Below are 22,046 nucleotides of genomic sequence, written 5' to 3'. Positions count from 1 at the left end.
AAAACCTGTGTGGGAAGAGAATAAGTGGTTTCTCCAGGACCCCACAGATCTCCTAACGCCTCTGTCTGCACGCAGCCTCCCACCACAGCACAGTTCTCACACTGCTCTCAGCATCTCCTCTGCCTGTGGATATGCACGCAAATCCTGTCCACACGCGGCCTGACTCACCTTGTTGTTGACAAAGTCCTTGGACTTGAAAGCATTCAGCTCCAAGAAGTATCTGAGCAGGGAGATATTCCCATCCTGGACTGTATAATGAAGAACTGTCTTGTTGCTTTTCACATCCTATTTAAAAACAGAAAAAACAAACAAATAAGAAATGTTCTGCAGAACAACCTGAAGATATTATATAAACCCATCGGAGAAAAGTTCAGGCCAGCTCTGCAGCTACTGTGGAGCACCTCCTTGCCGTCCGCAGCCCTCTTACTGTCCCGTGTTTGCTGCAAGAAAGTAACTCCAAAAGGCAGCAACTAACTCTGCAACCAGTCACTTGAGAGGGGAACAGGCTTGGTCCTTCTGTCAGCAGTTCATTCCTTCTCCGATTCTATAGTTTGAGCATAGCACAAGCATCAGGCAGGGCAGGAGAGAGTTCCCATACAAACAGCATACGGATAACCGAGCCGATCCCTTACCCGGCTGTAGATGGAGGCTCCTGTCTGCACCAGGAGGTGGATACAGGACTCCAGCTCTTCGCTCTGGTGCTGAAGATCTTTCTGCTGCTCCTCCGTCAACATCTGGCAACCCTGCTCCCGGAGCAGGGCATTGTGGGCCAGAACAGCACAGTGGAGTGGGGTATGGCCTGGAAAACCAAGTACGGGAGGAAGATAACAACAGTCCCAGCGAAGATACTGATGTTCAGAGAGGAAGCGAGGGCTGGCAGGGAGAGCGTATGCATCTCTGCACACGTGTTGTTAAGGCACAAGCCTTCTCTGGTTTCAAAGGTACCATATTGGCTGTATAGACGCTTCATGGGGCACTCCAGCATCTGCTCAGTTTCAGCTGTGTATTGAATCATCAGCAACATTGAATTCTGTGGCATTTGAATGCACAGCAACGACTCTCCCCCAGGCAGTTTCTGAGGCCACTCTGGCCTCCTAGCACACCACCAAATATCAATGAGCATAAGTCAATGAAATAGCCAATACAGTTTTTCTTTTTCTTTAATACCACTATAAAATATTTGTACAAAGGGGTTTACCTTCAAAATCCTTCATTTCTAAATCAAGAGGGAAACCTAGTGACAGTATAACCTAGAAACAACAGAGATATGGAAAGTTTTAGTTCAGCAGAATACCGTCCAAGCCAAAATCAGTCAAAACTAACAGAATTTAAAAACAAACAGAGAAACAATCAGATAATTACCATTTAACTACAAACTAAGCCCTTATTCGACACTAGATTTCAGTGCTGTGACTCTATTTCCTAACAGGGACATTCAGGGTTACAGAAGATGATCATGCTCCCTAGTTTCCTAAACCCCACCTAAGTACAGTATCCTATTAGATTCTCAGTTCAGAACAGTAAAATTAAGTCACTGCTCCCAGCGCAAGAGTGCTAGCCTCCACGCTTTCACCTGGATTAAGCAAAGGCACCAATAATACCATTTCATATTTATTCTGAGTTATTCTTGACAAGGATAAATGAAAATCTCGCCTTGGCATGTACAGCCAAACTTTATTACCTAAAACTTTGCTGATGCTGGAAATTCTCAGACTGGATTTATTTACTTTTTCTTTTTAATGAGCAGCAGATGTGCAGCAGTGTGACAGGTTAAAACCACAGCTTGTTGCAACGGCTGCAGCAATGAGGATGCAGAGCCTATAAATGGCATGAAGTAGTGGTCTGAGATGAGCATTGCTTGGATTTAGCAGAGAGTAAAATTTTAAAACTCTTCAACTTAAGTAAAAGATAGATTTGATGTGATGCAGCCAAGTCTATATTATTGTCTATATTATTGCAGATAATGCATTTTTTGCTGTTGATTGAATAAAACAAGTTGTTCACATTACAGCATCTTGGCTGAGAATTTTTGCAGTGCAGTGACTCATCCAGAACCTTGTCAAGTTAGACAAGGCACAGGACAGAATCCTTCTGCTGAAAGGTTATCCAGAACGGTTAGGGCTTGTGCTCTCTTTTCATAACAATAATATAACACATACAGAACAAATATTGACAAGTAGCTCTGAGCTGCCTGATTATTAGAGATTAGATGTTTAATCCACTAGAAAAACAACAATTAAAACAAACAAACAAACAGTAAAGCATTTCATGGCTTTGACCGCACCAAGAAGTAAGCCTGTGTGCATTTTCCCTTTTTATGTCAAGGGGAAAAAAAAACAAACCAAACCAAACCCAACACAAACCACCACAAGGCACTCTGGGAGGCTTTGTTGGAATCATCTGGATGTAAAACACTTTTCCCCACTGAACGGAACACCTGTTTTCCAAAGAACTCGCAATGTTACACATTAACTGCTTGCTCATGACTTAACCCAGGGCGTGTGCAAAGCAGAGCTAATTGAATACTGGAGATGCACTGCCTGCATGCCAGGTACCCCCGGCACTTCCACTGATACATCCCTCATCCTCAGAGGACCCTGTGCCCTGCCCTCAGGTAAACTCATCAGCAGCCATGCTGCTGCAGTGAAACTCTGCATTGAAGCCGCCTATACTCAGTCCTGACATGAATCAAGGAAAGCACATTTTATTAATTCCATTTTATGGCTAAGCATTTAAGAGACACATTCCAGTATGCTTATCTCTGCTATGTAATCCCTCCCAAAAATTCCCACGGGGCCTTTTCTAATGTGCTAGTGTGCTCTTCAGGGCTGTTAGAGTCCGGCTGGCACACAATTTAGATGTAGACCCTGTCTACAGAAAGACCTGTGAAGCAATAGGGAAGCGAAGATCTGGTCACGTAAGTCATGAAAGCTTTACTAGAGTCTGGCCATACAGGAGTGTCTAGTTTCTCTCACACCCTGGAAAATCTTCTCGGTGGATCTTGGTTTTGCATAAAATCTGAAAAATGTGTCTCATTTTGAAGGCTATGCCTGTGCTGGCTCTGTCTGCAGGGTCACATCTGCTCTCTCTTCAGCTGGCTTGAGTCTGGACAAAATTCGTTGCTCTCGTCTGGATGACACTCACATCAGGGAGGGGTTTTCACACCGGTATTATTGCTCCCTCTCCTCACACCCTAAAACTGCCTGCAGCCACTGGGGAACCCCCTCCAACACAGGCATCAGTACAACACTGGGGGCCCACTCTGCCTGGCCTGCCATCAGCAGGTTTAGAGCTATGATCTGCAGAAAGAATTTCTTTTCCCCCACAGATACGCTAAAGCCATTTCCTCTGTAACAGGAGGCTGATGTTAGCTGCAAGTATAGTCCTAAAACAGGAATAACCTGGGAAGTCGATTCCTAACTCAATGGAAAAGGAGTCTTTGGTCAGTCTTCATTGCTTACTGACATCTTGCCTTCTGATACAGTTATTTAAAGACACCAATATTAAGACATTATTGTAGGTTTATATTGCTAGCAATTAAAACCATAAAAGCTTTTCCTACCTGAAGAACTTGGGCATACCCATACGTTGCAGCAAGATGTAAAGCTGATTGCCCTTTGTTGTCTACAGCATTGACATCTGCTCCTGTCTGGATCAAATCATAGACAATAGCTGGCTGCCTGGCAGTGACAGCCACCAGCAGAGGAGTCTGAAAACAGCAGCACAGCAGATAAAATGTGAGAGTCTAGAAGCAGATGCTATCATAAAACAAGGAATGGGGGAAGGCAGTCTGGGCTGAATGGTATCTAGAATCCCAAGGATTGTGGTGCATAAACCAAAGACGGCTCACAGGCAGATTTTGAATCCCACATATTAGGACCCATGCCGTCACGGGATGGGGGGCATTTCCCAGCCCCTGCTAAACTCCCCCTAGTGTTCTTTGGCCCTAATTTGGATGACAACCCAAGTCCAGCATTTTTGAAACACTGCTTATGTCAGGTGCAGCACTCCTAGCATAAATCTGTTGTTCATAAAACCTTCAGCCTCAGAGACTACTGCCAACATACACATGTTTTCCTGGACCAGTGTTGTCTTAGATCACTCTATGAACCACGGGCTGAAAAGAGAAAAAACTCATTTTCATCCCCCCTAAGTTTAGGAGAGGGGTGCCCCCCAGAGGCACCTAAGCAAGGCATATCAATGCCCAAGGCTTCCTTTGCAGTAACAGAGAGACAGCTGGATTTTTCAGGGTGTCAATTCCTCTCAGTCATGCAAAGCCCATGCCCATCCCAAACACCACTGTTTGCAGGAGAAAGTGGTCCGTATTACCTTTCCTCTGTGTTCCTTGGCATCAAGTCTTCGCAGCAATTTCATGCGCTCTGCAGCTGCCAATGTATACGCCCTCATACCTTTAGCTGCATAAATATGTAGAATTCTAAGACAGTAAATAAAGACACCGATCACTGCTTGGCCATGAACCACCCTGGGAGCAAACAGTTTTACAGGGTAGCATAGCCGCTTTGGGGGTTTTATACCCAGTGTTCCACAAAACCATGCCATAAGCACCAAAGGGCTTGACCTTGAAAGCACCCACTCCCATGGAAAGGTCTTCCTAACTCAAAATAACTGCAGCTTTCAAGAGTCCTCAGCACTCCTGAGCTTTGACATGCTGTCTCCTTTCCACTTCAGCACTTTCTTTCAGGTGAGAGTCGCCCATGTGCTGGGAGGTAGCTAAGTCCTCCACAAAGCCTAGTATTAGGGCCCAGCGGACTATATTGTATGTATGTATCGCTTGTGGGGTGATACAGCCTTGTACGCATTGGTGGTATCTCACCATCCGGGGTAGCAAACAGCCTCTTCTAAATGGTGTATTTGTAAGCAGCCTGTTAAGCTCTACTTTATCAAAAGTACTGGTGAGAGGGAACGAGTCCTTATCTTGCGCATATGACAAAGACTTGTCACAACCCATAGCAGTTATGGGCTTGCTGGTGACATGGCCCTTAGCAGTGGGGAAAACACTTCACTGCTTCACTTTGGTTGCCTGGCTCTATGACTGGAGCTGGAGAGAATGACATAGAGCTACTCGCCACTTCCATTCCCCCAGGTCCTATTTGCAAGGATGCCAGGCATGCACGGGTAGCTTTGCAATTTGCCTTTGGAATGGAGGAGACCATCCTACAGGCAGTCGTACCAGCCCCTGGGTTTGTTTCGCTCCAGACAGCAACATTTGATACTTTTTAGTCAGAAGGTGGTATGCAGTCGTTTCTTTCCTCAGGTAATTTTGTACCACAGAGCCATACCTTGCAATTTCAGGAGTAGAAACGCAACTTTATGGCTAGTCTGATTTTCATTCAAGCTCAGCATTAGCTGTGGCTGCACACCCACACATCCCCAGGGATGGCAATAGAGGATAATAGTGATTGAACTAACATCTGAACTGCAGGAGTGCTTCTGTGAGTAAGGACTGCTTGAGTAAACAGTGCCTCCAGGCCATAATTGGATCATGGAGTTCCTCCTTAGTCTGCCTTAATGTGCAAAATTAGCAGAAAGTCTAACAGCTCATCTGTGGTTCTAGCCTGTACATATGTTATTGAACTAATTGATTGCTAAACCAATGTTGGGTTACCCTTTTGGATAGGAAATAAAACACTCTAGGCATATGAAAGTTACTGTAGATCTTTATTGAAAAAGATTTTGTCTTTTTCTAACCAGAACAACCCAGAAAGAAATTCTGAAACAGTTCATCATTTTTTTATATTCACACACAGAATTTACATACATTGGAGTGAAAGAAATTTAAAAGCAATCTTAGCAACCACAGGCTTGATTCACAACTGCATTATCCCAGTTTTACCTACTGAATGTCTTTGTACTTATAAAACTGGAGTAAGCAGTGGTGAACTAAGCTCCTTCTAATTAATTTCTTTGCTGGGTTTTTCTGCAAAGGTAAGCCACTAATTTCAATGCGCCTGAACTACTGCTATTTCCAAAAAACTTTATGATCACTTACATGATCTATTGCTTATGTCTTCCAGATTTGTCAATATTAAATAACAAAATATGCTTTGAAAGTCCTCAAGACTGTCAACCTGAGCTTGCAAACCTCACTCAGGCTTAAACAGTAAGGTCACTTAAAATATTGCCTGGGTGGCAACTGGACTGCTGGATACCAGGTAATAAAAAATGCAATAAATTATTTTGCAGTTAGTCTTGCAAATAAAAAAATCACCTAAGGATCCTGGGCTTTAGAAAGCAGAAAAACCCAGAGAAATTGTGTTTACCAACCAAGAGTCCCTTGTTTATTAAGAAAACAATAAACAGAGTTAGAAGGGGATATATCTCCTACAAATATATTTACCTGTGGCATGGCACTCCTGAACATCAACAATAATATTTACAGTTGCATCAGAGGAAAAAGTAAAGCTACTCATTCTCCAGGAAAGAAAATCAGAAAGCTATAAGGAAAAGGTGTGCACCTGTGGGCCTGGGAGACTACAGCACAGAGAAACTTTCCATAGAAATAAGGCATAAGGGAGGTCACTAAGGTTCCCTGGCTCAGCACGACATCACCGACTTCACACTCAAATGCTACAGAACAAACAAAAGTATTGCCGGATAATAGTAATGCCATGAATTCCTTGTTAGACTGAAGTCCAGATTTTGGAAGACCCTGTCTTCTCAATGATCTCCTGATATAAGGCCATGTCTTGCAATCCTGACTCAGGCAAAACTCGCGGTGACTTCAGTGGGACCAGGATCTGTCCATTGGTAGAACATGCAGCATTACCAGCCAGTCACAAAATCAGCCCCCCATCTCGAAGGTGGATATCTTAGAGTCCAAAAACATTCTGCAGCTGAAAGACCATGACTCCAAGCCACTGTCCCACACCTACGTGGCTGTTTTCCAATGGCAGACAAGGTGAGACCTTAAAGTTACACCTTTGTGTGAACTCAAACCTTCCACCTAGGCTACTTTGTGTTGCTCTGTAAATAGGGATGTCTGACTGCTGTATTGACTTTTTGTCTTCAGACTAATGCACCTACCTGCACCAGTAGAACAAAACTACGCTTTACATTTTCCTATTTTCCAAAGGAGCAGTTCAATTTAGGAAAGAAAAATGTCAATTTAGGCCCCAAAAATATTTTCTGGTGGCCTAGATCAGGTAGAAGTTCCTCCATGGACAGGGCAAATACACACACACACAAGGCATTTACACTGAGCTCTGGAAAGCAGTCCTATTGAACTAGGTCTTGCCAATATTTAGAGGCAAGTGTACCCTCACCAGTGCTACAGTTGGCCATGGCTACACTATAGTATGTCAATTTGAAACCATGCCCTGTGTCTGAGGAGGAAAGTCACCTTGTGCTGATGCTGAGCACAAGAACTATGCAGTATCAAAAGCCTACCTGGGAGAGGTAGCAGGAGCTGTAACAGCAGAGAAATCTTGTGCTGGGCCCCAGGACAAAGCAAGTTTCACACAACACAGAAGTCATGGTGTGCTAGAGGTGGACACCAAAATCGCAAGTAAAGTTTCCACCCCACCCCCCAGCCTGCTTTTCCTCTGTACTCAAAACTCACTGTGGTGCCAGGTGGAGTATTGAGTAGGTGAGGATCAGGCCCCAGATGTGCAACTTAAAGCCCTTCAACAGAGAGAGCATGGTTTAAAACATACGTATCATTGTCTTCATCTTCTAGAAGCAGCTTCTCAATGGGCAGTGTGCCGATGACTCGTCTGGCATCCTCCAGCTCCTGGGGGGCTGGTTCAGGAATGGAGATCGGTAAGGGCACAAACTGCGGCCCAGAAAGCGTGGAAGAAGCTGGCTGGTACTGCAAAGTGGAGGCTGGCAGTGCAGAGAGGGGTTGTGCCCATGGGAAGTACGTGAGAGGTGGCTGCTGATCCGTCACCTCGAGCTGAGGCACTACAGCGGGGGTGGTGCTTCGGGGCTGTTAAAATAGAAGAGAAATAAAACAAAATAAAACAATTGGCCAGGTGGGGCGGGGGGAGGACACAAAACAACAGACTAAGGATGCTCAGTCTCACTTTTAACATCCCTTTTCCTGTCTCTCTGGGTAAAGCGTTATACTGAGCGTGACAGTTTTCCCACGCTGGCTCCCATGAGAGCGGTGGCTGTGGGTGTCCCAGGTGCTTGCTGCCAGTGGCTCACACTCATGTCAAGTTCCCTCTAGCTTTCTGTTCCCACTCCCGCCCTCACTGTAAGCCCATGAGACAGTTACACCCTATGCTGAAAACTGCCTTCTTTGACAGTCTCTCTTGCAAGTTGAATGCATGGGCACGAATTTGCTGCCACAAGGCTGAAGGCAGCTTATTCTGGCCTCTGCGACAGTCCGTTCCGACCAGCCCCTGTCAACCACGGCAGAGCCACATTTGAAACAATAGCCCTTCCTCACCAGTGAAGGCCACAGGACACAGGCATGGGCCTTTGCTGATTTGGTGTGTCAGTTTCAGCAGCTGAACTGAAACATTGAAAGGAAAATAAGCTGCTTGAGTTCAATTGAAACAGAATTCTCTGCCCTTCTCCTCTAAGGAAGAACAAATCATCTTGGGTCAGCCAAACAGATTTTGGCCAGCCTGAAACCAAAGATTCTGCTATGTTTACATGCTATTTTGGCCTTGCTCTTCCGTGTTTAAATAGCAATGTTTGAGAAATGTATTGCCAAGTCATTCTTCCTGCTTCACCTGGTGGATGTGTTTCCTGGAATCCCATTTACTACTTCTTTATTTTTTTAAGTTTGGAATCAAATAGTGAGGAATCCCTAGATACTGCTCAGATGTCTGGTCGGACTGTCCCCTAAGTACTTGTCCAGACAACAGCATTTATTGACTATAATGTGCATCCACTCAGTGAACGACTTCAATTCTGCTTCCCCAGGTATTCCAAATCCAAGCTGAAGAACAGCTCCTTAAGTTGGAAGTGGTGACAGCAGTAAATGTAACATTCCCCATTATTATCCTTGAGCTGCAAATAGTATTTCCCTGCTGTAAATAACTGTTCATAGACTTGAACAAACTCAGGGCAATGGCAGCTCTGCTGCTGACTTGATGAGAGATGACTCATTTCCCAGGACAACAGCAAAGAACAGTATACGTGTTAAAAAGGTGGAAAGTCTAGAGGAGTGCAGAGAGCTGGGGAAATAGCAGTGAAGTATGCCTGATTTCAGTGCAACCACAACTTTTTGTCCTGCTTAAACCATACTAATGTCCAGCACAGTGCAGACAGGGCCAGTGCTAGAACAACTATGTGGCATGGATGCAAAGACACACAACATTATAGTAATTAAGTAAATTATACTAATTACACCCAGCACTCCCCCTGGCTCTTGCTAGAAGGTGGAGAATTTGCTGTCATTTATACCTAGGTATTTTTGACTTACTGCAAAATTGGTGATCAGCGGTTGAGAAGTGTAAGTCAGAACAGATGAAGGTCCAACCAGTGTGTAACTGGGACACATAGGCTGAACATACATATCTGCTGTGTATGGACAGCTGACTGCTTCGTGGGACACATAATCGGGGTAAGTGGTCCACTGAGTTAACGGCTGTAAGGATGTGGGAGAGGGCTGGGAGATCCAGCCAGAACAGAGTGCTCCTTCATCTGTGACAGGTAAGGCAGAGGCAGCAACATCCATATCAATGCAAGGTTGGCCTAAAAAACAGGAGAGGATTAAAGCCCAGTTCAGCATAGCCTTCTCTGCAGCAGGGCTGACAAACACTTAGAAAGTCAGGAAAACATTACCCATTGGTGAATAGGAAGGATGCGGCTGATGGGGCAAAACAACCTAGAAGAGAGAAGAAAAATATCCAGAGGTTAAGACCATAAGCATTAAATTCAATCCCCTCTGCAAAGCACTGAGAGACAGAGCATATTAGCTATTATCAGCTGATTATCAGCTACTACTTCAATGTCAGTGCCTGAATGTTCCCACCTGCCTTTACAGAAGGGCCAGGAGAACTGAGCCTGGCAGCCAGTACACATAACCCCAGCCCTGTTCATGGGCCTAGCCAAAGTCCACGTGTCCCTTCAGCTCAAGGGGGCCTTAAACAGTATTTAAACCTTGTGTTGCAGCGGGAATTCCTCTTCAGAGAGGAACCAGTTAATCTGCTTCCTCCTGGGAGGACAGATAGTGGTAGGCTGAAACTAAGAAGCAGATAGCCAAGGATGGCTCTAGCTGATCTCTTTTTGTGCTCTTGAACAAGCTGCTTAACTTCCAAGACACTTTCTGTTCCTAGGAGTCAGATCCTGCCAAGTGCAAAGCACTTTCACCCTTCCATTAAATCAATGGTCATTGAAGGTGCTCGGCACACTAAAGGCACTCCACCTAAAGTAAAGATACATTTAATGGTACCTCCAGGTAACATGAGGCTGCATTGCCTTCAAAATGCTTTAGAGATGGAAAGATTTCTTTCATTGCCAAAGTATTGCCAGCTGGTGCCAGGGCTGGTCAATCATTTTGCTATTGAGGAAGAATTTTCTGCCTGTGTTTGTTTTTTCTCCTACCGTTGTAGCTGCCGTTGCACTGGCATTATGAACATTTCCCCGTTTCCTTTTCAATAGCTCCTTCACCGGCTCTTTGACACGGACACCTTGATAGGGGCGAGGCTGCGGCTGCTGTTCTGGAGCAGAAGCTGAGGAAAAAAAAAAAAAGATGCAGGTGACATTTATTTTCCTTTCCTGCCATTGGCACAGAGCCAAAGTCTCCATGGCAGCCTGCTTGTCTGCGGGCTGTACTAGTCAACGTAGCTGGAGTCCGGACTCAGAAATATTTTCTTCCTTAGCTGATGATGTCTCTTGGCCCATATGTGACGTCAGATGGCATAGGCCTTCTCTCTACCTTTGCTGCTTGGGGATGCTGTGATCACACAGATAGATCATGAGGACAACCTAACCTGAAATACGTATGCTTGCAATTCCCTCCAGCTGTTAAATAGCTGCAGCAATACTGAGAAACTCAGCCCCCTTTTTTTGCAAAAGAGCATTCATACATAACTCATAGCACGAGAGCTTGCGCAGGCCTTGCAGCCAGGGCGGTCTGGAAGCCAGAGCTGGCAGTTTCCCTGCCGCACTGGCAGGTGTTTTTATAGTCCGCAGAAGCCGCATCCTATCAGGCACAGGGTGTAATGAACATGTTTTGTTGAATAAATAGGCATGTTGCTCTAGACATTTATGAAGGCCAGGGAGGATGTAGTACAAGGAAAAGGGGTTGCTGCTGTTACGCAGAGTATAATACTCCATTCCTAAAAGCAATGGCTATCAACAGACCTCCACCTCCCTATGGGGATATAGAGTAATAGTGGTGAGCCACACACTCTGAAGGGAGGTGAAAAAGGGCATTCCTCTTCAAAACTTACCAACTAGGTAGATAAAAAACAAAAATAGAGAGAGGCAACAAACAAATGCTGGTTTCCCTCAAACTAAACCTTTCATTCTGCTGCTTTCAATGAGGTTTCAGTGTGTCAATTGTGATGTTCTACCTTTTTTTTCCTCCTTAATCCCTGAGCCTGAAATTCTGTTTTCTTTAGGCTTCTGACACAAATAGCATGTTTATTTTATTCCTCCTGACTTCACTTGTGTGTATCTGCTTTATGTTGCTTCAGTGCCACTGATCTGCAGTGTAGCGATTTACACCCACCTGAAGGGCAAATCAGACTGAGTATATCCAACAGGCATATAAAACAGATTGGTTAGTAGATCTCTAGCCTATGATATAATTGCTGGCCAGGTAGATACATAAAAAAGTAGAGATTAGATATTTAAGAGAAATACATTATATTCTGTACTTAGACACAAGCTATAAATGCAACCCAAATTAGAAAAGCATCCTCATTTGGAAAGCCATTTAACTTATCACTACTTTGACATGCATACCTCATAGTTTTTGAGAACAGGCAGGCATACTTAAGTGCCATCCTGGACCAGAGTCATGTTTCTGTTCCAAACAGAGCTTTGCTCATAGCCTGGCCAGGAGGTTTATAACTTGGTGAGCTGGGACGTGACACAGCTTTGTGGACAGTTATATTGACAACACATCTCAGAGCTTATACCCATCAACTCTGATCCATTTTGAAAAGTAAAGCTTACAGCCAGCTAAAAAGGCCTATCACAAAGCCTTGCGACAAGCCAAAGTAGAGGAAGCACAGTTCTTCGTAAGCCGGTATTTTCAACAAAGTATTTCGAGGCAATTGATAGCAGAAGGAAACCATAGGATATCAGAGCTCAGGGAGGCCCAGTATTTGTAAAGCCACTGATAGCAGTAGTGGCTACCTGCCCCTTTTTACTGCACTTTGATTTGTAAATACGCTAATTGATAAGTTTCCATTTCTAAAGATTGCAACTGGCCTTTGGTTTTATGAAGTACAGGTGGATATCCAGCTCAGATCTTAAACTTAAACTATTATTCCACCCAGGAAGCATTTATTCAGATTTACATTCTGTGCTTCACATCACAGAACAAGATGAATCATTTTACTTCTGATCATCTCTCCCAGTTACATGCAATTATATGCACACTGAGATATTTGTTATACCTTTCTGGGGGGAGAATAACTGAGTCTAAATAGAGACATGGTAAGTCAACCTCAAAAAATATTTAACAGAATAAACATCTCTGCTTTAATTTCTTTTTTTAAAAATGAAATACTTCTTTCTTTTCAACTTTGCTCTACCATTAACTCTTTCTGACTCACTACATACCACTTAATCATGAAATTTTGATCGGCCATTATAAATACTTTTGGTACCAGACAGCACAACGTTTATATGTTGAACTGCTGTCTTTGTTATCTTTATGCATATTGGGAACATCCTTCACTTTAAAATAGCAGCTGAAGACAAGACGATTTTTCAGTCTTTGCCTGATCTACCTTTGCTTTCTGTGGACATTCTTTGTGGGACTTTAAACTGGGTGACTTACATTCACCTGAATCCTGTGCCTTTGGAAATGCAGTCAACAAAAACGAATTGAGGTCACTTTAATTCTGCATACAAGCATCCACAAGGGCTTTTAATACAGTTCACATTTTGCTTTTTAAATTTAATGGATATTAATTTATCTGAGTGTAAACAATAGACAGTGCTAAAAAGTGCTGTGCTATGAGCTGTACTGAGAACTCTGAGAAGGAGATGAATACTAGACAGGAGGTCTGAAATACAGACCATCACAAAGGTGCTTTCTTGGTCTTATAAGAGATTTATTTACATTTGGAAATTACATATTTGTACTTTACTGAAAAGCTCTTCAGAGTCAGACATTGCTGCTGGTCTTTATGCTGCGTGAAAACATCAAATCCACCAAAGCAAACATGAGCTCTGCTATAGATTGCATGAGAGGCAGAACTGTATCTCTTGGGTAGTAGCTTATCCCTGAGTCATCACACCGATTTCAAAGGGCTTCCTTGCAGAATTAGGGTGGGGAAGCATGGCAGTTTCTGGCTCCAGGTTTGGGGGATGGGGAAGAAGAAATTTACTGTAAAAGCTGACAAATATACCTATTCAGAGTTTCCGGTGTAAGCAGAGTAACCAAAAAAAAAAAAAAAAAAAGAAAGAAAAAAAAAACCCAAAGTCTGCAGAACATATTTCGGTTCCCCCCAGGCTGACCTCCAGAAATAAAAATAATGCTAGCACAGCTGCTTTTCCACTGTTCAAGTGTGTACCAGGTCTGAGCATTACAGATGAACCACAGCAAAATGGCTATTGCCTTCAGTGTACAATTCCTCATAAAGCAAAAGAAATATGATCATTTAAAAAGAAAAGCATTTTGAGAAATAATGACAATTAAAATACCCTTGTAAAGAAAGTACCTGGATTTAGTAGTCTCAACTCCTTATACCGGGGTTGTATTAATAAACTATGAAGCCTGCCTTGGACCAAGTTTCAATTATATTTTTATTTAAGTCATGAGCTGCAAATGCACCAAGGTCCGCATGCCCAAATTCCATTCCAACAAATAAAAGGAACAGCAGCGGCGTGTGCTCCAGTGCTCAAGTGCTCACTGTGTTCTAGCTTGTCTCATACAATACAAGGACCACAGAACAGCCATATGCTGTTCCTTAATAGGCACTGGATCTTGACTTGCAACTGCTCTCTGAAGTTGGAGCAGTATGAAGCATCGGAAGTGAAGAAAGAAGAGAAGGAATCTAATCCAACCAGTAGGAAGCTTTGCAATAGTTTCTACGTGTAAATATATTTTAGTTCATTGCAATGCTTTTGTCAGGCTGCCTTACAAATCCATGGTGTGTGTATACACTCAGGCTCCTTTCATCAATGTTATCACTTACTGTATTTGTTGAATGTCGACAAAAGCCTAGCACAAACCTTGAAGACTTTTGAGTAATCTTTCAAAGTGGCTGGATAACACAACAGCTAATGAAAAGGTACCAAATGCAGCAGTCCCACTAGCTCTAAGTACCAAGTGACAACAGAAGAAAGCCCATAATGATGTTTGATGCCAGACCGCTCTGCAACTTAGCCTGACAATGTCCAGACTGCACAGACAAGGTTGAAGGTTGCCAATTTCAGCGGACTCTGGATAAGATTTGACAACTCCATTAGTGTTGTTGTTAAGGTCAACACACTCATCTCTCTACATTGGTTATCCCTCTGCCAATTGGTTTGCACCTAGGAAAAAATACAATTTTTCTTGCTGAGTATGAGTCCAAGTTGTGCTGAACACAGCAGGCATAGCCAATGGGGATCTTGCTGTTTGCTTTTGGGGAGCAGCTCCAACCCCAGCTCATGGGCTGACAAGAGCTTCAGGAACATGTTTCACAAGACCCCTTGCCCAAGGTGAGCAAAACGCTGAGCAGACTAAAGTGTTGGGTAATTATCCAATAAACCCTGGCCTTCAGGGTTTTGTGCTTTGGAGAACCTAACTGAGATGTCCACAGCATCTAGTGCAACAGTCAACCGTATCCCGTTTTTGCATGATATTTGTCATCCCCAGATTTTTGGCAGTACAGTATCTATATGCAGACACAGTCTTTTTAAAGATACCTGTTTCTTAATAACATCCATGAAATGCTGGTCTGAGTAAAAGATCAGACAGGGAAAGCATACCAAGACATTGCCAAACAATTAAACCAAGCAACTTCAAAATGCATCTTCCTCTACATTTTTATTTAACCATTGCTGAAATTGGAGGGAAGATAATGGCAAAACAGCTGTTGGAAGACTGCAAGTATTGAAGCGTGACAAGTTTCAGATCACTAAACTTCATGTTAGCACCACTGGCCTTCACACACACATGAACTGCAGATCAGTTTAAACCTTCAACCTTTCAAACAAGTCAGAACGATTTCCCATCAGGCCAATTTTCAGTTTGAAATACACTGCTAAACGTTAAGAGCTTGCATGACTACCTGCTTGCAACAGCAAACGACACACTTGTCACTGTTTCAGAAGATTTACTGTTTCTTTGCTCACACACTGACATGTGATAAGCTTATCAATTGATCAGCGTTAACAGTGTAAATATTTTTCTCTTTTCTTCTTTCATCTCCAGTATAATAAAAAATTGAAAAGAAACCCAATAGAAAACTTTTTCTTATTTGCAGTAACACTAAAAAGCAAACAGTAACTCTTGAATAACAAGAAAAATTTAGATTTCAATTAACAAACTAGTGAGTTTCTGGCTTGGATAGTGAAGACCAAATTACATTAGGCAGCTGCTGACATTTTTATTGTACACAGTGAACTTTGGCTAATAAAAAGAAAAAGGTGGCTTAAGTTTGTATACACTACTTGGATGCTTAGACTCTACTCAAACCTTTTTACAATAAGACATCAATGTCCATTTAGCAAGGGACTAAATATTTCATCATGGTTGTCTGCATTTTACATTGACTTCAGATACAGAACCCTTCAAAACTATTTTTTTTTAAAAGTATGACAGCTAGTAATATTATTTTGGGTCTGTTGCTGCTTCGGAAATGAATCATGTGATCAGAGCTGACATCAGACCTGAAATGGCTGCTTTTGTGATATTGATAGTGTTCCACAGTACATCATGGATGGCTGTGAAAAGCACTTTGATAAAATGTAGCTCTTAACAGCTAGGCAGGCAATCCTTCATATGAGAATTATTTAATCAGCTCCCCTTGTATTTACATCCAGTCTACTTAACCATTCATAGTAGTGGATCAGGCAAGGAAAGAGAAGGAAATCTAAGTCCAATTCTTAGCTCTGCCAGGATCCCTGTACAAAGTTGAGGGTAGGGTCACCCAATTGGTAGATCTCTGAAGTTATTCAGCTGCCCAAGGATAAGTGCTTTAACAGAACTGTCAAAACCACTTTTCAGTGGTTTTAGAAATTCCTGCAAAGCAGGATCTGCGGTCCTTAGGCAGTTAGATTCCCCTTGAAGACTCAGAACTTTACAAATCTATACAACCAGGAGAAAAATAGTCCTTATTCCTTTTGGTTTTCTTGTGTTTGTACCGCTCTTACGATAACAACCTGCCAGTCCCCGCAGGGGTATTAAGATGGTGCTGGAAAGGTAATCCAACTGCAGCCATTCTCATGGCAACAGCCAGAATGTGGATGCTTTGACTCTAATCACAACACCAGTACCCATTTATGCAAGGCAGTAAATAGTGTAATATTTGTTCAGGTCTCTGTGCCCCCTCAAGCATAGCCATCCGGCTGGGAGGTTTAAGGTGCATTGCAGAATAAGGGTTCCCTGGTCATGACCAGAGATGATGAGCCCTGTCCTTTGCTGGCTAATTACACAGTTTCCCTCAATATGTTACTAAGAGTGAAAAAACTGAGTGATCTTTCTCTGTCTCTGCTTTGTGGTAAGACCAAGGCAGGGAAACAAAGCGCTGAAATTCATTTAACTGTCCAAGATCCCAGATAGTAACATGACAGGGAGTCACTCAGGAGAAAGGTTGTTCATTTCAACTTCATCCCTAGCCCTCAGCATGCTCCAGGGTGTGTCCCTTTTTTAACTGATCCGACCAATCAGTCAAAAGTGAAACTCTGAAGTGACCCATCTGCAACTCATGCCCTTGGAAACAAAAATCAGTTATCTCTACCAAGATCCATCTTAGCGAGTCATGTTGGCAGTAACAGGCTTAGGTGGCTAGTAAGTACCAGGTCCTTGGTACCTGGCCTAAACGGACTAATACAGACCTGACTAATACATTCTCTGGCTGGCCCCGAGAATGAACAATCTGCCGTACTGTGCTCAGACAAAAAATCATGTGTACAACATTGCCAAATAAATCATGAAACAACTCAAAAAATGTTTATCTGTATTCCATTTGGCTACTGCTTGCTTCATGATCTTGTCAATAGCCTTTCCATCTGAAATGATATGTCTCAAGGCCCCAGGTTTGCATGTGAAGGCCCATTTGAAGGACTGAACATGCGGCTCTTTTTGTGCATCTGACACGTCCCAAATCTCCTTTGAAGCGTTACCGTTATTTTTTGTAGACAATCCTGACAAGGAAAAGTGGACTGGAGTGGATTATTGTCTACACTGTTTGTCGCACTATGGGTGGGTATTTCAATAAAGACTTAGTTAATTGCAAAGCACTAAGCAAACATCTGGGCAGAGAATCTGCTCTACAATAAACAGAAGAACTCAGAGCATGAGCAAAAGAGCCGAGTGATGGTTCATTGCTCAGCATAAGGAAATGAACTCAGGAGGGATCTGAGCATAATTAAATCAATAGATTAAATATTTCACTTGCTTACCAACAACTTAGTAGAGCATTTGACTTGCTTACCAACAACTTAGTAGAGCATTTGACTAGGTCTCTTTCTGCTCTTTTACATAGCACTATAACTACCAAAGTCAGTGAAACATATTAGTTTGACAGTAGTATATTTCAGAATTACGCCCAGTACCTTTATTTTCAGGTGTTTATCTGCAGTTGGAAGATTAGCCCTGGATTCTAGCAGATCCATGTGCCCTTGTACCCTGACTGTGCCGTTCTTGGGGGCACAGTATACTTTTGACTACTGTCCTTTTAAAAACCGTCTCCTTCACACCTCTGGATGATCTAAATGAGTGAAAGTCAGGAGAGTACTGTGCAGAACCTACATTCTGCTCTGACACAAGGAAGGTGTTGCAGATTGGCAAACAAAATGTTAACTTTGTATTTTCCACCTGGATAGCAACAAAATCAAGGGGAGATCTGAAGACACTTGGGAAAAAACATGAAAGGCTGGCTAGTAATCCCTGCTGCTTTGATTATTCTAACAAAACAAAAAAACCAACCAAAAAAAAAAAGAGCTTCCAAGTGTCAAATAAGAGTTGGATGCATTGGCCATGTAGCAGTGAGGGCTACTAAAAATTATCTGTTTCAGAGCAAGAGAACCCCTATTACAAAGGGGAAGCTGAGATAGACAGAAAGTGTCTTAACCATAAGTCTCACCCGCATGTCCTAATTCCTCCCAGCCCATAATACTCTTTCCATTTTAGTAATGCAATCTTTCCATTTAATTGCTTATGTGGTCATTCGTAGAGCCTGACACCTGCTTTGTAAAGCATGGATGGGCTCAACTTTCATACTATCCATCTTTCCCAGTGGGGTCTTACCAAAATTAAAACTCACAAGGTGCAGCATATTGCAGTTTCACCTCTCAGTCTCATTATCTGATACTTTCAGAAAGGCTGTATAGAGCCCCACATCTGTTGTGGGCAGAAAAGTCTTTATGCACTTAAAAAGCATTTGGGAAGAGGTTTCCAAAGGTGCAAATTCACATATCTCAGTTGCATGGGAATCCAAGCAGTCAGTGGAACAGCTGAATAGCTGAATGTCTGCCTATGTGCAGAAGTCCCACTGGACTGCAACAGGAGTTGAGCGTCCAAAGCATTTTGACCTAGCCAAAAGCATCACCTAAATGTGAAACCCTTGCAGAATTTCAACCTGCTTGCATACCCTCTTATAACAGAAACCATTTGCATGAAAAGTACGTTCATTTTGTTTTCAAAATACAACATGAGATAACTATCTGCATAAAGACACTTAAGAGGAAAGTAGCTGGTGCTGCCCATTAGAAATTTCCCATCCCTGAAGGGTTGCTGAGCTGCAGCGCGGGCCTGCTTCCATTCAGCAGAATCCTGCCAAAAGCTGGGAAGCCCCGACCAGTCACTTCTCTTCTGCCGTGGGAGGAGATGCTTTCAGGCTGAGACACTCTCTGGGGTTTTGCTAAGCGGAAGCTCTGGGCCCCACTCCCGCAAAGAAGTGCACTGTGCCGTGACCCTGAGGGAACGATTTCCAGTGCGCAGGGCCAGCCATGCGAGACTCCCTGGAGGACAAGAGCCTCTGACCATAGCAGCTGAGGGCAAGGTCTGTTAGTTTTCCTTCTCTTCCTGCAGGGCTTTCTACAGAAGGATCCCCTGAGGAAGTGGAAAACTGCCCTTCAGAAGGTGCCCATGAGAAATGCCCTCTGGTGAGGTCACACCTATTTAAATGAGTTCTTGTGTCACTCTTGGGCTTTCAGTTTGGGAGAGTTTTTTGTTCTTTGGTGGTTTTTTGTTGTTGTTGTGTTTTATTTTTATAGCTGGGGAAAATGTATGGAAATGATACCATTCCTTTTGAAACCTCTTATTTTGCTAAAAAACAATTTTAATCCAAGTCAAGGCATCCTGATGGAAGTGGTTGCCAGGACTTCTGTGTAGTATCCTTTCACACAGGTACAGATAGAACAAAAATTTCTGCTTCTGCCTTTGCTTTCAAGCTGCCACTGTGCTTGACTGGAATTGCAAATGCAGCTCTGGCCGGGGAACCAACTCTGTACCAGTAAGGCACCAGCATGCCCTTTGCTTCCTCCGGCAACATAATGGTACATAACCTACTCATATCCCCATATTCCCTAGTCAACCTGCTGTTTAAGCGTGTAAAATTGGACTTAATAATTGTCTTGGTTTTTAATCCAGTGTCCTCCAGAAACCAGGTCCATACTATGAAATTTGCAAAGAAGCCTTAGGAAATTAAATGCCTGACTCCAGCTGACTTTCACTGGCACTTCAGTTTGTGCCTCTCTCTATCTTCCTTCTGGCTCAGTTACTGCAGCATCCCTGCTGTCTCTGACAGATCCCAAGAGGGATAAAGGTCTCTTTTACATGTGCCCCAGTACGTGGTTGTATGCCTCTCTCGTCTGGTTACTCCATAAGAGAGCAGCTTAGACCACAGGGAAGTAATTTACCTGCGGGGTGAGAAATGTCAAACCCTGACATCCGTTCCTGGGAGTGCATGGCTAGGTGTCAGCCTAGGTCTCATTTACCTGGCTGTCTGGCAGCACAGTACCACAGGTGTGCAAAACAAAACAGTAGCTCTTGCCAGGATTAGAGCCATCTTTTTCTACACCAAATATGGGATGCTTTGTCCCACACTTGGGAAAAAGCTTCACCCGCCCCTCAGAAGCTTCCCACAGACTTATCGCTCGTCTATCCAGGATGCCCTTTTGCCAGAATACCTGAGTAACTCCTCTTGGTTTTAATTGTACTGAAACTCTGCATGGCAGAGGAAAGCTCCTCCTATTTCCTAGGTAGGGAACAGAGCAGAGCAGGGCTTTCATGCTCTCACATTAGCCGAGGAACCATTAGCCATGGTTCCCTGGTCACCCATACTGCCTCTGCATCAATGTATACTTTAGAGCAAGCCAATGGCTCGCATGTGGGCACTGGGACATCCATGTGGTCACAGGTGGTTTGAACCAGATGGTGCAGGAAACGTCAGGCCACAGCTGGTCACACTAACAGGAAATATAGGTGCAGCGCAGACACCAAATGGAGACTCACGGAGATACTGAGATGTCTAACTTCCACTGAAGCCTTTGGGACCTGGCACCTGAATACCTGTACTGACCTGAACAATCTACCTACAGTCGCACAGTAGTGCAAGCGATTGCGCTACTACATCCAGTAGTGCAAGAGCTTGCACCCAAGCTGCCTGCATCCCAGTCATCAGAATACTCTTCCTGTCTACCTTCAAAGCCAAAGCACATAATTCATTACTGTAATGGTACAGAAAAGAAGCAGGGTTAATAAGATAACAGTTCCACGTTGGAAAAAGGAGCTCTAACCATGCAATGACACAGCAGAAAAAGACAGCAAATGCCAACAGCGGGCACAGACTCAGCCAGGCAGCCACCTACAGAAATTTCCCCTCAGCCCCTTCTGTGTCTTAGTGAACATAATGCCAGGCTGCTCTAGCAACCAGCCCAGGAGTCAGAGAGAAGTCTGGCCACTCCACTGGCTGCTTCATCTGACCGGTGTGAAAAGGACTTCCGCAGCAACAGAAGTCAAATCAAGGCAGTTACTATGTCTCATGCAGGCTTTCAAAACAGCCAGGAAGCATTGCTATAACAGGTGATTCAAGTCTTGAGAAGCTCAGGGGGCTTGGAGGGACAGGCAGGTATTGGCCAGAAGATGTCTTGTCTAGAAACTATCAACAGGGAATGGCTGACATCAAGATACAGGTTTTGATCTCTTCTCGTGCAGGCTTGTAATTCCTGCTTACCTTTGAAAGCACTGCACGCGTCAAAGAAAAAACACAAGAGAAAAGTACCAATTCAGTTACCAATTTTGTTCTACCTAAGACATCAGGTTGTTAGTATTGCTTTGTCATTGCAGAAAAAAAAAAACCAAACAAACCATTAATAGACTTCTGAGATGGAAGATTAGATTCAAGGTTTGAATCTAATCATCTTGCCGTACGCTCCACATCATATACCTATTGATTCTGAAAACAGCACAAGATAAAGGGGGAAACAAGGTGTGTTGCCATAGTGGTCCCACTTGCTGCTTAATACTTATCAGGCAAATTGAAACACGATTGAGTAAGCAGTCAGAGCTTCTTGCTACAGGACGTTATAGTCTACAATATAATTTCACAAATGCACATTTGAGCTTCCAAAGTGTTCAACTGAAAAAAAGCAGGAGAAATGTGTAACAGAAAACAGACTTAACTGCTAATAATAAGACTTAATAAGCTCAGAAAGGCATATGCATAGTAAACCAACCTCTGAACAACCTACAAGCTATTATACAAAGAAGATTAATGTTAGTTCCATATCAGACA

At 43.3% G+C, this 22,046-nt stretch overlaps 2 protein-coding genes across 2 annotated transcripts in view; both read right to left on the bottom strand.

Moving 5' to 3' along the window:
- The window catches only part of NFKBID (nuclear factor of kappa light polypeptide gene enhancer in B-cells inhibitor, delta), an 8,101-nt gene extending 3,546 nt beyond the window's left edge, over positions 1-4,555 (bottom strand). Inside the window, 6 exon segments of the mRNA XM_009329543.1 lie at positions 169-285; positions 633-799; positions 1,199-1,250; positions 3,563-3,709; positions 4,330-4,482; positions 4,484-4,555. Coding sequence (XP_009327818.1) covers positions 169-285; positions 633-799; positions 1,199-1,250; positions 3,563-3,709; positions 4,330-4,482; positions 4,484-4,555 — 708 coding nt within the window.
- Positions 4,556-7,633: 3,078 nt separating this feature from the next.
- POU2AF1 (POU class 2 associating factor 1) lies at positions 7,634-10,656 on the bottom strand (the record flags this gene model as incomplete). Its single annotated transcript, XM_009329544.1, has 4 exons — positions 7,634-7,945; positions 9,395-9,666; positions 9,757-9,799; positions 10,519-10,656. Coding segments are annotated over 4 exons (765 nt in total), but the record flags the coding sequence as incomplete, so codon positions are not given.
- Between the last annotated feature and the right edge of the window lie 11,390 nt (positions 10,657-22,046).

This window comes from Pygoscelis adeliae, unplaced genomic scaffold (assembly GCF_000699105.1).
Source record: "Pygoscelis adeliae isolate BGI_AS28 unplaced genomic scaffold, ASM69910v1 Scaffold268, whole genome shotgun sequence".
Classification (NCBI taxonomy): Eukaryota; Metazoa; Chordata; class Aves; order Sphenisciformes; family Spheniscidae; genus Pygoscelis; species Pygoscelis adeliae.
This window is presented reverse-complemented; position numbering and strand designations above follow the sequence as displayed.